This window comes from Oncorhynchus keta, chromosome 19, assembly GCF_023373465.1.
Source record: "Oncorhynchus keta strain PuntledgeMale-10-30-2019 chromosome 19, Oket_V2, whole genome shotgun sequence".
Lineage (NCBI taxonomy): Eukaryota > Metazoa > Chordata > Actinopteri > Salmoniformes > Salmonidae > Oncorhynchus > Oncorhynchus keta.
In genome coordinates, this window is record NC_068439.1 from 11,335,733 (window position 1) to 11,352,249 (window position 16,517).

At 45.4% G+C, this 16,517-nt stretch overlaps 1 protein-coding gene across 1 annotated transcript in view; it reads right to left on the reverse strand.

The window, feature by feature from the left end:
- Positions 1 to 1,545: 1,545 nt before the first annotated feature.
- The window catches only part of LOC118382029 (putative uncharacterized protein DDB_G0271982), a 63,876-nt gene continuing 48,904 nt past the window's right edge, over positions 1,546 to 16,517 (reverse strand). Inside the window, exons 2-5 of the mRNA XM_052469443.1 lie at positions 8,354 to 8,447; positions 6,046 to 7,277; positions 5,428 to 5,626; positions 1,546 to 2,560 (exon numbers count right to left, since the gene is read on the reverse strand). Coding sequence (XP_052325403.1) covers positions 2,394 to 2,560; positions 5,428 to 5,626; positions 6,046 to 7,277; positions 8,354 to 8,447 — 1,692 coding nt within the window. The 3' untranslated portion in view covers positions 1,546 to 2,393. The remainder of the gene's footprint in view (positions 2,561 to 5,427; positions 5,627 to 6,045; positions 7,278 to 8,353; positions 8,448 to 16,517) is intronic.

Sequence of the window (16,517 nt, forward strand, 5' to 3'; positions counted from 1 at the left end):
TTGTTTAAACACCCATTTACTTGGTGAACACTGTTGTTGTTTAAACACCCATTTACTTGGTGAACAGTGTAAACTATTGTTTAAACACCCCTTTACTTGGTGAACACTGTAAAATATTGTTTAAACACCCCTTTACTTGGTGAACACTATAAATATTGTTTAAACACCCATTTACTTGGTGAACAGTGTTAACACATCTACTATGCTCAGGTGTCATTCTTAGCATCAGCTAATGTTTATGTTACTCGCCGCCCCACCCGGCTTCAGCGGTTTGTTTACCCACTATCTTATTTACCACTACATCCCTGGTTAGAATCCTTTGCTAACTAACAGTGAATGTTGCCGAATACCTTGTCTTGAGGTTGTCATAGCGCTGTGGGAGGTTTCCCCTACTCTGATTGACCAAGCACAGAGAGAGGGATCCAAGCTGTCTGTGTGTGTGTGTGTGTGTGTGTGTGTGTGTGTGTGTGTGTGTGTGTGTGTGTGTGTGTGTGTGTGTGTGTGTGTGTGTGTGTGTGTGTGTGTGTGTGTGTGTGTGTGTGTGTGTGTGTGTGTGTGTGTGTGTGTGTGTGTGTGTGTGCGTGTGTGTGTGTGTGTGCACTACACACCACTACAGTACAGCCCCGGGATCGGGGCACCACCAGTACAGAGCTTGCTCAGGAATGGCAGCAGGCTGGTGTGAGTGCATCTGCACGCACAGTGAGGTGAAGACTTTTGGAGGATGGCCCAGTGTCAAGAAGGGCAGCAAAGAAGCCACTTCTCTTCAGGAAAAAATTGAGGGACAGACTGATATTCTGCAAAAGGTACAGGGATTGGGCTGCTGAGGACTGGGGTAAAGTCATTTTCTCTGATGAATCCCCCTTCTGCTTGTTTGGGGCATCCGGAAAAAAGCTTGTCCGGAGAAGACAAGGTGAGCGCTACCATCAGTCCTGTGTCATGCCAACAGTAAAGCATCCTGAGAACATTCATGTGTGGGGTTGCTTCTCAGCCAAGGGAGTGGGCTCACTCACAATTCTGCCTAAGAACACAGCCATGAATAAAGAATGGTACCAACACATCCTCCGAGAGCAACTTCTCCCAACCATCCAGGAACAGTTTGGCGACGAACAATGCCTTTTCCAGCATGATGGAGCACCTTGCCATTAGTCAAAAGTGATAATTAAGTGGCTCGGGGAACAAAACATCAATATTTTGGGTCCATGGCCAGGAAACTCCCCAGACCTTAATCCCATTGAGAACTTGTGGTCAATCCTCAAGAGGCGGGTGGACAAACAAATCCCAGAAATTCTGACAAACTCCAAGCATTGATTCTGCAAGAATGGGCTGCCATCAGTCAGGATGTGGCCCAGAAGTTAATTGACAGCATGCCAGGGCGGATTGCAGAGGTCTTGGAAAAGAAGGGTCAACACTGCAAATATTCACTCTTTGCATCAACTTCATGTAATTGTCAATAAAAGCCTTTGACACTTATGATATGCTTGTAATTATACTTCAGTATCCATAGTAACATCTGACAAAAATATATAAAGACACTGAAGCAGCAAACTTTGTGGAAATTAATATTTGTGTCATTCTCAAAACTTTTGGCCACGACTGTACACACGGCAACTTTCGTACTGCAGCCCCCAGGGTGAAACAGAGTACAAATATATCCCTGACTTTTCTCTCTGAACCAGAAGGCATCTCAGTGTGTACTACTGTAGCCAGCAAGAGCCAGCAAGGAGTGTGTGTGTGTGTGTGTGTGTGTGTGTGTGTGTGTGTGTGTGTGTGTGTGTGTGTGTGTGTGTGTGTGTGTGTGTGTGTGTGTGTGTGTGTACAAGGACAATGGAAGGCAATACAATAGTGAGCTTTCCTCTAACCTTTGACCCCAGTATCTGTGTGGCCAATCAGATGACACCTCTCTCTCTTGGCTCATTTGCTCAGTGAAACAGACAGAGGAGTACTGTGCTGGAATAAGAGCTTGTGTTTTTACAAACAAACAAAAATGAATTAATTACATCAGAACAATAATTGTATAATATTCATAACATTTACTTTAAAAAACAAATGTGTATATCATGTGTTTAGGGTTATTTTTTCAGCTTATATATTTTTGTTCATTAATTTTTTTATTTTGTTAAGAAAGTTCGGAGTCCATGGAGACAGGCACTCTTAACAACAACTGACAGGTGGGAGAGGGAGGAAGAGATGGGAAGGAGAGGTGAGGCGACAAGACAGGAGGTGGAGTGATCCCTCTCTCCCTGTCCCTCCCTCTCCCTCTCCCTCTCTCTCTCCCCATGCCTCCCTCTCCCTCTCTCCCCGTGCCTCCCTCTCCCTCTCTCCCTGTCCTTCCCTCTCTCTCTCTCCCCGTGCCTCCCTCTCGCTCTCTCCCTGTCCTTCCCTCTCTCACTCTCTCATGCGTAGAACTCCTCCTGTTTGTCAGGGTTCTGGTAGGTGACGGTGGTCTGTTTGGGTTCCTCCAGCGTGTAGCTGCCTTCATCTTTCTTCTTCATTCTGTACACCAGCAGCATGACCAGGAACGCTGCAAACAGAGCCCCCACTACGCCCCCCACTATCACCGCTGTGGAACGGAGAGATGGAGGGAGGGAGAGAGAGCATGAAGGAAGGAAGGAAGAGGAGAGAGGGGGTGGAGAGCAGGAGGGAAGGAAGGAAGAGGAGAGAGGGGGTGGAGAGCAGGAGGGAAGGAAGGAAGAGGAGAGAGGGAGGGACAAAAGGGAGAGAGAGAGAGGGAGAGATGGGGAGAGAGCGAGAGGGAGGGACGGGGAGAGAGCGAGAGGGAGGGACGGGGAGAGAGAGAGAGGGAGGGACAGGGAGAGAGCGAGAGGGAGGGACAGGGGGAGAGCGAGAGGGGGGGACAGGGAGAGAGCGACAGGGAGGGACGGGGAGAGAGGGAGGGAGGGATGGGGAGAGAGTGAGGGAGGGATAGGGAGAGAGAGAGGGAGGGACAGGGAGAGAGCGAGAGGGAGGGACAGGGAGAGAGAGAGAGAGAGGGAGGGAGGGAGAGAGAGAGAGGGAGGGACAGGGAGAGAGTGAGAGGGAGGGACAGGGGAGAGTGAGAGGGGGGACAGGAGAGAGCAACAGGGAGGGACGGGGAGAGAGGGAGGGAGGGAGGGAGGGAGGGAGGGAGGGAGGGAGGGAGGGAGGGAGGGAGGGAGGGAGGGAGGGAGGGAGGGAGGGAGGGAGGGAGGGAGGGAGGGAGGGAGGGAGGGAGGGACGGGGAGGGAGGGATGGGGAGAGAGTGAGGGAGGGATAGGGAGAGAGTGAGGGAGGGATGGGGAGAGAGCGATAGGGAGGGACGGGGAGAGAGCGAGGGGGGGGAGAGAACGAGGGAGGGAGAGAGAGGGAGGGACGGGGAGAGAGCGAGAGGGAGGGACGGGGAGAGAGAGGGGCGGGATGGGGAGAGAGAGAGGGGGGGGAGAGAGAGAGGGGGGGGAGAGAGGGAGGGAGGGGGAGAGAGCGAGAGGGGAGGGACGGGGAGAGAGCGAGAGGGAGGGACGGGGAGAGAGAGAGAGGGAGGGACAGGGAGAGAGCGAGGGAGGGAGGGAGAGAGAGAAATATGGTCAAACATTTTAGAAGTTATTTTAAATAGGACAGAAGATGTAAAGAAACCACCAGAAACAAACACACCATGTGGTGCTGACCAACGGCTTCTATTGGCCTACTGGAGATTAGACCAGAAACAAACACACCATGTGGTGCTGACCAACGGCTTCTATTGGCCTACTGGAGATTAGACCAGAAACAAACACACCATGTGGTGCTGACCAACGGCTTCTATTGGTCTACTGGAGATTAGCCCAGAAACAAACACACCATGTGGTGCTGACCAACGGCTTCTATTGGCCTACTGGAGATTAGACCAGAAACAAACACACCATGTGGTGCTGACCAACGGCTTCTATTGGCCTACTGGAGATTAGACCAGAAACAAACACACCATGTGGTGCTGACCAACGGCTTCTATTGGTCTACTGGAGATTAGACCAGAAACAAACACACCATGTGGTGCTGACCAACGGCTTCTATTGGCCTACTGGAGATTAGACCAGAAACAAACACACCATGTGGTGCTGACCAACGGCTTCTATTGGTCTACTGGAGATTAGACCAGAAACAAACACACCATGTGGTGCTGACCAACGGCTTCTATTGGTCTACTGGAGATTAGACCAGAAACAAACACACCATGTGGTGCTGACCAACGGCTTCTATTGGTCTACTGGAGATTAGCCCAGAAACAAACACACCATGTGGTGCTGACCAACGGCTTCTATTGGCCTACTGGAGATTAGACCAGAAACAAACACACCATGTGGTGCTGACCAACGGCTTCTATTGGTCTACTGGAGATTAGCCAATCTAAATGGATTCAAATTGAGTATAATCGCCCTCGGCATGGTAAATTGAGTGAGTTAAAGATGCAATGTGCAGAAGTCGCTCCACCATTTCCTGGTTGCGTTGCCTAATTTCAGTTTATGTGACAAAACAAGCAATATATAGTGTAGAATCATCTAAACCGCTGTGAAATATCTTCCTTTTTAATAACCAAAATATTGAATTTTCAGAGAGAGAGAGATGGTGTGACAGATTAGAAGAGAGAAAGAGAGAGATGGTGTGACAGATTAGATGAGAGAAAGAGAGAGATGGTGTGACAGATTAGAAGAGAGAAAGAGAGAGATGGAGGGACAGATTAGAAGAGAGAAAGAGAGAGATGGTGTGACAGATTAGAAGAGAGAAAGAGAGAGATGGTGTGACAGATTAGAAGAGAGAAAGAGAGAGATGGAGTGACAGATTAGAAGAGAGAAAGAGAGAGATGGTGTGACAGATTAGAAGAGAGAAAGAGAGAGATGGTGTGACAGATTAGAAGAGAGAAAGAGAGAGATGGTGTGACAGATTAGAAGAGAGAAAGAGAGAGATGGTGTGACAGATTAGAAGAGAGAAAGAGAGAGATGGAGTGACAGATTAGAAGAGAGAAAGAGAGAGATGGAGTGACAGATTAGAAGAGAGAAAGAGAGAGATGGAGTGACAGATTAGAAGAGAGAAAGAGAGAGATGGAGTGACAGATTAGATGAGAGAAAGAGAGAGATGGAGTGACAGATTAGAAGAGAGAAAGAGAGAGATGGAGGGACAGATTAGATGGAGTGACAGATTAGAGAGAGAAAGAGAGAGATGGAGTGACAGATTAGAAGAGAGAAAGAGAGAGATGGAGTGACAGATTAGAAGAGAGAAAGAGAGAGATGGAGTGACAGATTAGAAGAGAGAAAGAGAGAGATGGAGTGACAGATTAGAAGAGAGAAAGAGAGAGATGGAGTGACAGATTAGAAGAGAGAAAGAGAGAGATGGAGTGACAGATTAGAAGAGAGAAAGAGAGAGATGGAGTGACAGATTAGAAGAGAGAAAGAGAGAGATGGAGTGAGAGAGACTCACCTATCAGGACCTCCTTCCTCTCCAGGATGTTCTTCTGAGGAAGTTGAGCGGCAGAACTTCCCGTGTTGATCGTGTTGCCAATCAGATCAGGCTCCGCTCCCGTCTCCACGCCACGTCCAACAACCTGGTTTCCCTGACGACGGTCCTCCTCACGGATCTCAAAGTCTCCGCTGGGTCCGTTAACCCCCAACTCATTATTCTGAGAGAAATTACAGGGACCATGTCAGTTCACTGAACACATCAGATAGAGAACCCAAATGAAGACATTATGTGCGTTTGCCACAGGAGGCTGGTGGCGCCTTAATTGGGGAGGATGGGCTCGTGGTAATGACTGGAGCGTAACAGGTGGAATGGTATCAAATACATTAAACACTTGGTTTCCATGGTTTCCAGGTGTTTGATGGCATTCCATTCGCTCCGTCCCAGTCATTATTATGAGCCGTCCTCCCCTCAGCAGCCTCCACTGGCTCCAGTCCATTTATCTGGATTCTAATCATGTAATGAATCATTAACGATGCAACTAACAAGGATCAGCTCCCTTAACGAGGCCCACCTGTGTCTTTCACTCCACATGTGATGACACATTCACACAGGACACACACACACACACACACACACCGTTGTAGAGGGTGGCTGGGGACGTGTGCTCTTCTCTGTGGGTGCAGCTTTAGTAGGCAAGGTCACAGGAACCCTTGGCCTGAAGGGGGCGGAGCTAGAACTCTCAGCTGGGGCTGGGCCAGTCGTAGTGGGTGGAGCTGTTGTCTCTGGGATGGGTGTGGTCTCTGTCTCAGTAGTGGTCACTTCTTCTTCTTCTTCTTCTTCTTCTGTGGTGGTCTCCATAAGTAAACTGGTGGTGGGGTCTGGGGACAGGTAAACATCCTCATCCTCTTCTTCTGTGGTGCCCAGGTCCTCCATGCCGCTAGAGGGCGCTGCACTCTCCGCCGGAGTCGCCGCCAAACTGGTGGTTGCCATGGGAAGAGCTGCAGGGCCGCGGGGGGAAATGGTAGTCTGGGCGGCTCTCGCCTTCTCTCTTTTACCTTCTCTTTCCCGTATCCTCTCTCTTTCTCGTTCTCTCTCCCTCTCTCGTTCTCTCTCCCTCTCTTGTTCCCTCTCCCTCTCTCGTTCCCTCTCCCTCTCTCGTTCCCTCTCCCTCTCTCGTTCCCTCTCCCTCTCTCGTTCCCTCTCCCTCTCTTTTTCTCTCTCCTTCTCTTGTTCCCTCTCCCTCTCTTGTTCCCTCTCCTTCTCTTGTTCCCTCTCCTTCTCTTGTTCCCTCTCCTTCTCTTGTTCCCTCTCCTTCTCTTGTTCTCTCTCCTTCTCTCGTTCCCTCTCCTTCTCTTGTTCTCTCTCCTTCTCTTGTTCCCTCTCCTTCTCTCGTTCCCTCTCCTTCTCTTGTTCTCTCTCCTTCTCTTGTTCCCTCTCCTTCTCTTGTTCCCTCTCCTTCTCTTGTTCCCTCTCCTTCTCTTGTTCTCTCTCCTTCTCTTGTTCCCTCTCCTTCTCTTGTTCCCTCTCCTTCTCTTGTTCCCTCTCCTTCTCTTGTTCTCTCTCCTTCTCTTGTTCCCTCTCCTTCTCTTGTTCCCTCTCCTTCTCTTGTTCCCTCTCCCTCTCTTGTTCTCTCTCCCACTCTACCCCGCTCTCCCCTTCTCCCTCAGTGGGAGGTGGGGTAGCAAGGACTCTCTCCCCCTCTCCCTCAGTGGGTAGTGGGGTAGGAAGGACGTCAACTTTAGGGCTGGGCTCAGCTACAGGTGGGGCCGAGGGGGCGGGGCCAGTGGCCTGGGTGGTAGAGAAGGGGAGGGGCGCTTCCGTGGTGAAAGATACGCCCACCGCTATAGGGTTGACCTTCATCTCTGGAACTATGGAGAGAAAGAAAGATGGAAGGGGAGGGGTTAGTTGTTAAACTAAATATGAACTAAAATACTGTATGTTATCAGAGTGACAGGAAAAGGAAGAGGCTAATCTGAAACAGAGAGAGAAATGATAATTACAGTTATAGAAACTAATCTGAAACTGAGAGAGAAATGATAATTACAGTTATAGAAACTAATCTGAAACAGAGAGAGAAATGATAATTACAGTTATAGAAACTAATCTGAAACAGAGAGAGAAATGATAATTACAGTTATAGAAACTAATCTGAAACAGAGAGAGAAATGATAATTACAGTTATAGAAACTAATCTGAAACAGAGAGAGAAATGATAATTACAGTTATAGAAACTAATCTGAAACAGAGAGAGAAATGATAATTACAGTTATAGAAACTAATCTGAAACAGAGAGAGAAATGATAATTACAGTTATAGAAACTAATCTGAAACAGAGAGAGAAATGATAATTACAGTTATAGAAACTAATCTGAAACAGAGAGAGAAATGATAATTACAGTTATAGAAACTAATCTGAAACAGAGAGAGAAATGATAATTACAGTTATAGAAACTAATCTGAAACAAAGACCTCTAATATAAAAAAATTAAATGAAAAAGACATCTGATTAAAGTTATGGAGGTAATTCTACACACACACACACACACACGCACGTACACACACACACACACACACACAATGGCTTGTCTACTTGTGATCATCTGATCTGCTGTCTGTAATCAGATTACAGTAAATAAAATCACTTAATCTGGGTGGAGGCCTGGCTACTAGGAGTGTGTGTGTGTGTGCGCGCTTTCAATCTCTGTGTGTGTGTTTCTGCGTCCAGTTCCAGTTTCCAGTTAAAACGCGTAAGTGTGTATGCGTGCCTGTGTGTATGCATGCCTGTGTGTATGCGTGCATGTGTGTATGCGTGCCTGTGTGCATAGTCCCTGTGTTCAGTTTGACCACAAAGTCAGAGCTGCAGATTTAAGAACGCACACACACACGGATTCTAACATAGACCTGTTCAAACATGCCTACACACACACACACACACAACACTCACAGCCAGATCCAGAGCCGCCTGAGACGAGGTCTTCATCGTCATAGAACTCATCTCTGGAAGAACTTTCTTCATCTGATGGAAACCAGGTCTGACCCTAGAGAGGAGGGAGAGAGGGGAGAGGGGGGAGAGGAGGGAGCGAGAGAGAGAGCGTAAGAGTGAGAGAGAGAGAGCGAGAGAGAGAGAGAGAGAGAGAGAGAGAGAGAGAGAGAGAGAGAGAGAGAGAGAGAGAGAGAGAGAGAGAGAGAGAGAGAGGGAGAGAGAGAGAGAGAGAGAGAGAGAGAGAGAGAGAGAGAGAGAGAGAGAGAGAGAGAGAGAGAGAGAGAGAGAGAGAGAGAGAGAGAGAGGAGAGAGAGAAGGGAGAGAGAGAAGAGAGAGAGAGAGAGGAGGAGAGAAGAGAGAGAGTGAGAGAGAGAGAGAGAGAGAGTGAAAGAGAGAGAGGGGGGAGAGAGAGAGAGAGATAGAGAGAGAGAAAGATTGTTTATTTATTTACATTTCTCAGAGAACATTTAGTTAGATTACAGACTCTACTTTCAGAATGATAAAGGCATAGAGAAGGAGAGGAAGGGGAGAAGAAGGGGACTATCCATCAGAGAAAAGAGAAGGAGAGAAGAGAGGTGGACTACCCATCAGAGAAAAGAGAAGGAGAGAAGAGAGGTGGACTATCCATCAGAGAAAAGAGAAGGAGAGAAGAGAGGTGGAATATCCATCAGAGAAAGGAGAGAGAAGGAGAGAGAGAGAGGTGGACTACCCATCAGAGAAAGAGAAGGAGAGAAGAGAGGTGGAATATCCATCAGAGAAAGAGAAGGAGAGAAGAGAGGTGGAATATCCATCAGAGAAAAGAGAAGGAGAGAAGAGAGAGGGAATATCCATCAGAGAAAAGAGAAGGAGAGAAGAGAGGTGGAATATCCATCAGAGAAAAGAGAAGGAGAGAAGAGAGGTGGACTATCCATCAGAGAAAAGAGAAGGAGAGAAGAGAGGGGGACTATCCATCAGAGAAAAGAGAAGGAGAGAAGAGAGGGGGACTATCCATCAGAGAAAAGAGAAGGAGAGAAGAGAGGTGGAATATCCATCAGAGAAAAGAGAAGGAGAGAAGAGAGGGGGACTATCCATCAGAGAAAAGAGAAGGAGAGAAGAGAGGTGGAATATCCATCAGAGAAAAGAGAAGGAGAGAAGAGAGGTGGAATATCCATCAGAGAAAAGAGAAGGAGAGAAGAGAGGGGGACTATCCATCAGAGAAAAGAGAAGGAGAGAAGAGAGGTGGAATATCCATCAGAGAAAAGAGAAGGAGAGAAGAGAGGTGGACTACCCATCAGAGAAAAGAGAAGGAGAGAAGAGAGGTGGACTACCCATCAGAGAAAAGAGAAGGAGAGAAGAGAGGTGGACTATCCATCAGAGAAAAGAGAAGGAGAGAAGAGAGGGGGACTATCCATCAGAGAAAAGAGAAGGAGGGAAGAGAGGGGGACTACCCATCAGAGAAAAGAGAAGGAGGGAAGAGAGGGGGACTATCCATCAGAGAGAAAGAGAAGGTGGACTATCCATCAGAGAGAGAAGAGAAGGTGGACTATCCATCAGAGAAAAGAGAAGGAGAGAAGAGAGGTGGACTATCCATCAGAGAAAAGAGAAGGAGAGAAGAGAGGTGGACTATCCATCAGAGAAAAGAGAAGGAGAGAAGAGAGGGGGACTATCCATCAGAGAAAAGAGAAGGAGAGAAGAGAGGTGGAATACCCATCAGAGAAAAGAGAAGGAGAGAAGAGAGGTGGACTACCCATCAGAGAAAAGAGAAGGAGAGAAGAGAGGGGGACTACCCATCAGAGAAAAGAGAAGGAGAGAAGAGAGGGGGAATACCCATCAGAGAAAAGAGAAGGAGAGAAGAGAGGTGGACTGACTATACATTAGAGACTTCTATTAAGTACTATGGAGTTTAATAACTGAGTACTATGGAGTTTTATAACTGAGTACTATGGAGTTTTATAACTGAGTACTATAGAGTTTAATAACTGAGTACTATAGAGTTTAATAACTGAGTACTATGGAGTTTAATAACTGAGTACTATGGAGTTTAATAACTGAGTACTATAGAGTTTAATAACTGAGTACTATAGAGTTTTATAAGTGAGTACTATGGAGTTTTATAAGTGAGTACTATGGAGTTTAATAACTGAGTACTATGGAGTTTTATAAGTGAGTACTATCGGAGTTTTATAACTGAGTACTATGGAGTTTTATAACTGAGTACTATGGAGTTTTATAACCGAGTACTATGGAGTTTTATAACCGAGTACTATGGAGTTTTATAACTGAGTACTACGGAGTTTTATAACTGAGTACTATGGAGTTTTGAGTACAGGTACTATTGTAGTGTCTAAACCAAAGCTGAAAGTTTGGCAGGCGAAAATGGTTTAGAGATGAGAGGATACATTTGTTGGTAATCTCAGTAAAAGTATGTGGGATGTCATTTGGCAAATCTGACCATAATTATATCCTCCTGATTCCTGCTTACCAGCAAAAACTAAAGCAGGGAGTACCAGTGACTTGGTCTATAAAAAAAGTGGTCAGATGAAGCAGATGCTAAACTACAGGACTGTTTTGCTAGCATAGACTGGAATATGTTCCGGGATTCTTCCGATGGCATTGAGGAGTTTACCACATCAGTCACTGGCTTTATCAATAAGTGCATCGAGGACGTCGTCCCCACAGTGACTGTACGTACATACCCCAACCAGAAGCCACGGATTACAGGCAACATTCGCACTGAGCTGAAGGGTAGCGCTGCCGTGTTCAAAGAGCTGGACTCTAACCCGTACGCTTATAATAAATCCTGCTATGCCCTGTGACAAACCATCAAACAGGCAAGGCACCAATACAGGACTAAGATCGAATCGTACTACACTGAGTCGTACTACACCGGCTCCGACGCTCGTCTTATGTGGCAGGGCTTGTAAACTATACCAGACTACAAAGGGAAGCACAGTCGGGAGCTGCCAAGTGATACGAACCTAACAGACGAGCTAAGTAACTTCTATGCTATTCTATGCTATTCTATTCGAGGCAAGTAACACTGAAACATGCATGAGAGCATCAGCTGTTCCAGGCGACTGTGTGATCACTGATGTGCGTAAGACCTTCAAAACAGGTCAACATTCACAAGGCCGCAGGGCCAGACAGATTACCAGGACGTGTACTTCGAGCATGCGCTGACCAACTGGCAAGTGTCTTCACTGACATTTTCAACCTAATACCAACATGTTTCAAGCAGACCATCATAGTCCCTGTGCCCAAGAACACTAAGGTAACCTGCCTAAATGACTACTGACCTGTAGCACTCACGTTTGTAGCCATGGAATGCTTTGAAAGGCTGGTCATGGCTCACATCAACACCATTATCCCAGAAACCCTAGACCCACCCTAATTTGCATACCGCACCAACAGATCCACAGATGATGCAATCTCTAATGCACTCAAAACTGCCCTTTTACATCTGGACAAAAGGAACACCTATGTGAGAATGCTATTCATTGATGACAGCTCAGCGTTCATCACTAAGCTAAGAACCCTGGGACTAAACACCTCCCTCTGCAACTGGATCCTGGACTTCCTGATGGGTCACCCCCAGGTGGTAAGGTTAGGTAACCTTACATTCGCAACTCTGATCCTCAACACGGGGGCCCCTCAGGGGTACATGCTTAGTCCCCTCCTGTACTCCCTGTTTACTCATGACTGCACGGCCAGGTACGACTCCAACACCATCATTAAGTTTGCTGATGATACAACAGTGGTAGGTCTGATCACCGACAACGACGAGACAGCCTATAGGGAGAAAGTCAGAGACCTGGCCGTGTGGTGCCAGGACAACAACCTCTCCCTCAACGTGATCAAGACAAAAGAGATGATTGTGGACTAGAGGAAAAGGAGGGCCGAACAGGCCCCCATTCTCATCGACGGGGCTGTAAATGGAGTAGGTTGAGTAGGTTGCCCACACCAACAAACTAACATGGTCCAAGCACACCAAGACAGTCGTGAAGAGGGCACAACAAAACCTATTCCCCCTCAAGAGACTGAGAAGATTTGGCATGGGTCCTCAGATCCTCAAAAGGTTTTACAGCTGCACCATCGAGAGCTTCCTGACGGGTTGCATCACTAGGCGGTGTCTGAGGAAGGCCCTAAAAATGGTCAAAGACTCCAGCCACCCTATTTATAGACTGTTCTCTCTGCTACCGCACGGCAAGTGGTACCGGAGCACCACGTCTAGGTCCAAGACAGGCTCCTAAATAGCTTCTACCACCAAGCCAATGGCTACCCAGACAATTTGCATTGCCCACCCCTCCCTCTGGAACGCTTCTGCTGCTACTCTGCTATTATCTATGCATAGTCACTTTAATAACTCTACCTACATGTACATATTACCTCAATTACCTCTGTACTGGTACCCCATGTATATAGCCCCGTTATTGTTATTTACGGCTGCTCTTTGTTATTCTTATATCTTACTTTTGTGGGGGCTATTTTCTTAAAACTGCATTTCGGCACATGTGACAAATAACATTTTATTTTATTTTATTTAACCATGTGGATCACAGTCCTGTAAAGGCCAGAAAGCACAGTATTTCACCTGAGAGAGCAAACAAGAGCAAAGAAGGAGAGTGCCGTTTCAGACCACTCTTAAACTATATGTAGAAATGCCACCATAATAGCATATGTGAAGGAGTTGTGCACTGTGATTGACTTTGAAGGTGGTTTACACAACTTTTTGGTCCTGTGGTGGAGCTGTGGCGACCTGGCAACCCCAAACTCAGGTGACAGGATCATGGTGATCTGCCACTGGCCTGAATGTGCTCACCTTAACCCTCACACTTTACCCTCTCTAACTTTCCCCAAGACGGTTGAATCCCGTATGGCTGAGGACATCACACACTTTACCCTCTCTGACTTTCCCCAAGACGGTTGAATCCCGTATGGCTGAGGACATCACACACTTTACCCTCTCTGACTTTCCCCAAGACGGTTGAATCCCGTATGGCTGAGGACATCACACACTTTACCCTCTCTGACTTTCCCCAAGACGGTTGAATCCCGTATGGCTGAGGACATCACACACTTTACCCTCTCTGACTTTCCCCAAGACGGTTGAATCCCGTATGGCTGAGGACATCACACACTTTACCTTCTCTGACTTTCCCCAAGACGGTTGAATCCCGTATGGCTGAGGACATCACACACTTCAGAAGGCTTGGGAATGGGGATGTTCAACATGGGCTGACTTGGATAGGTGTGGGGTGGTTTAGGAAATATAATGTAGGGTTGGGGTATATACTGTAGGGTACATATTGTAGGTATAAGGTATATACTGTAGGTTAGGGTATATACTGTAGGTTTAAGGTATATACTGCAGCTTTAGTGTATATGCTGTAGGTTTAGGGTATATACGGTAGGTTTAGGGTATATACTGTAGGGTACATACTGTAGGTGTTGGGTATATACTGTAGGTTAAGGCTATATACTGCAGCTTTGGGGTATATACTGTAGGGTTAGGGTATATACTGTAGGTTTAGGGGATATACTGTAGGGTTAGGGTACATACTGTAGGTTTAGGGTATATACACTGTAGGATACATACTGTAGGTGTAGGGTATATACTGTAGGGTTAGGGTATATACGGTAGGTTTAGGGTATATACTGCAGGGTTAGGGTATTTACTGTAGGTTTAGGGTATATACTGTAGGTTTAGGGGATATACTGTAGGGTTAGGGTACATACTGTAGGTTTAGGGTATATACACTGTAGGATACATACTGTAGGTGTAGGGTATATACTGTAGGGTTAGGGTATATACGGTAGGTTTAGGGTATATACTGCAGGGTTAGGGTATATACACTGTAGGGTACATACTGTAGGTATAGGGTATACAATGTAGGGATAGGGTATATACTGTAGGTTTAGGGTATATACTGTAGGGTTAGGGTATATACTGTAGGTTTAGGGGATATACTGTAGGGTTAGGGTACATACTGTAGGTTTAGGGTATATACACTGTAGGATACATACTGTAGGTGTAGGGTATATACTGTAGGGTTAGGGTATATACTGTAGGTTTAGGGTATATACTGCAGGGTTAGGGTATATACACTGTAGGGTACATTAGGTATAGGGTATACAATGTAGGGATAGGGTATATACTGTAGGTTTAGGGTATATACTGTACATTTAGGGTATATATTGTAGGTTTAGGGTATATACTGTAGGTTTAGGGTATATACTGTAGGTTTAGGTTTATACTGTAGGTTTAGGGTATATACTGTAGGTTTAGGGTATATATTGTAGGTTTAGGGTATATATTGTAGGTTTAGGCCCTAAACCTGCAGTATATCACCTAAACATAGGTATACCCTAAACCTACAGGTTTAAACCTACAATATATACCCTAAACATACAGTATATACCTAGGTTTAGGGTATATATTGTAGGTTTAGGGTATATATTGTAGGTTTAGTGTATATATTGTAGGTTTAGCGTATATACTGTAGGTTTAGGGTATATATTGTAGGTTTAGGGTATATATTGTAGGTTTAGGGTATATACTGTATGTTTAGGGTATATATTGTAGGGTTAGGGTATATATTGTAGGTTTAGGGTATATATTGTAGGTTTAGGGTATATATTGTAGGTTTAGGGTATATACTGTAGGTTTAGGGTATATATTGTAGGTTTAGGGTATATATTGTAGGTTTAGGGTATATGTTGTAGGTTTAGGGTATATATTGTAGGTTTAGGGTATATACTGTAGGTTTAGGGTATATATTGTAGGTTTAGGGTATATATTGTAGGTTTAGGGTATATACTGTAGGTTTAGGGTATATATTGTAGGTTTAGGGTATATATTGTAGGTTTAGGGTATATACTGTAGGTTTAGGGTATATATTGTAGGTTTAGGGTATATATTGTAGGTTTAGGGTATATACTGTAGGTTTAGGGTATATATTGTAGGTTTAGGGTATATATTGTAGGTTTAGGGTATATATTGTAGGTATATATTGTAGGTTTAGGGCATATATTGTAGGTTTAGGGTATATACTGTAGGTTTAGGGTATATATTGTAGGTTTAGCGTATATGCTGTATGTTTAGGGTATATATTGTAGGTTTAGGGTATATATTGTAGGTTTAGAGTATATATTGTAGGTTTAGGGTATATACTGTAGGTTTAGGGTATATATTGTAGGTTTAGGGTATATATTGTAGGTTTAGGGTATATACTGTAGGTTTAGGGTATATATTGTAGGTTTAGGGTATATATTGTAGGTTTAGGGTATATATTGTAGGTTTAGGGTATATACTGTAGGTTTAGGGTATATATTGTAGGTTTAGGGTATATATTGTAGGTTTAGGGTATATATTGTAGGTTTAGGGTATATGCTGTAGGTTTAGGGTATATATTGTAGTTTTAGGGTATATATTGTAGGTTTAGGGTATATATTGTAGGTTTAGGGTATATACTGAGGCTTCTCTGGCGGGCAGGCAGGAAGACACACACACACACAGTGCCAACTAGCTACTGTAAACCCACTGCTCTCTGTCAGGAAACACAAAGGAAACTTGATGCTACTGAAATCCAAAACAACCATAATGAATGCAGAAACTAGAAACCTGACCTTAACTTGCTTCACTATGGATTGTACTAGAACCAAGACTCAAATGGCACCCTATCCACCCCAAAGAACACCATGTCTGGTACCCTATTCACTCTATAGAACACTATGTCTGGTACCCTATTCACTCTATAGAACACTATGTCTGGCACCCTATTCACTCTATAGAACACTATGTCTGGTACCCTATTCACTCTATAGAACACTATGTCTGGTACCCTATTCACTCTATAGAACACTATGTCTGGTACCCTATTCACTCTATAGAACACTATGTCTGGTACCCTATTCACTCTATAGAACACTATGTCTGGCACCCTATTCACTCTATAGAACACCATGTCTGGCACCCTATTCACTCTATAGAACACTATGTCTGGCACCCTATTCACTCTATAGAACACTATGTCTGGTACCCTATCCACCCCAAAGAACACTATGTCTGGTACCCTATTCACTCTATAGAACACTATGTCTGGTACCCTATTCACTCTATAGAACACTATGTCTGGTACCCTATTCA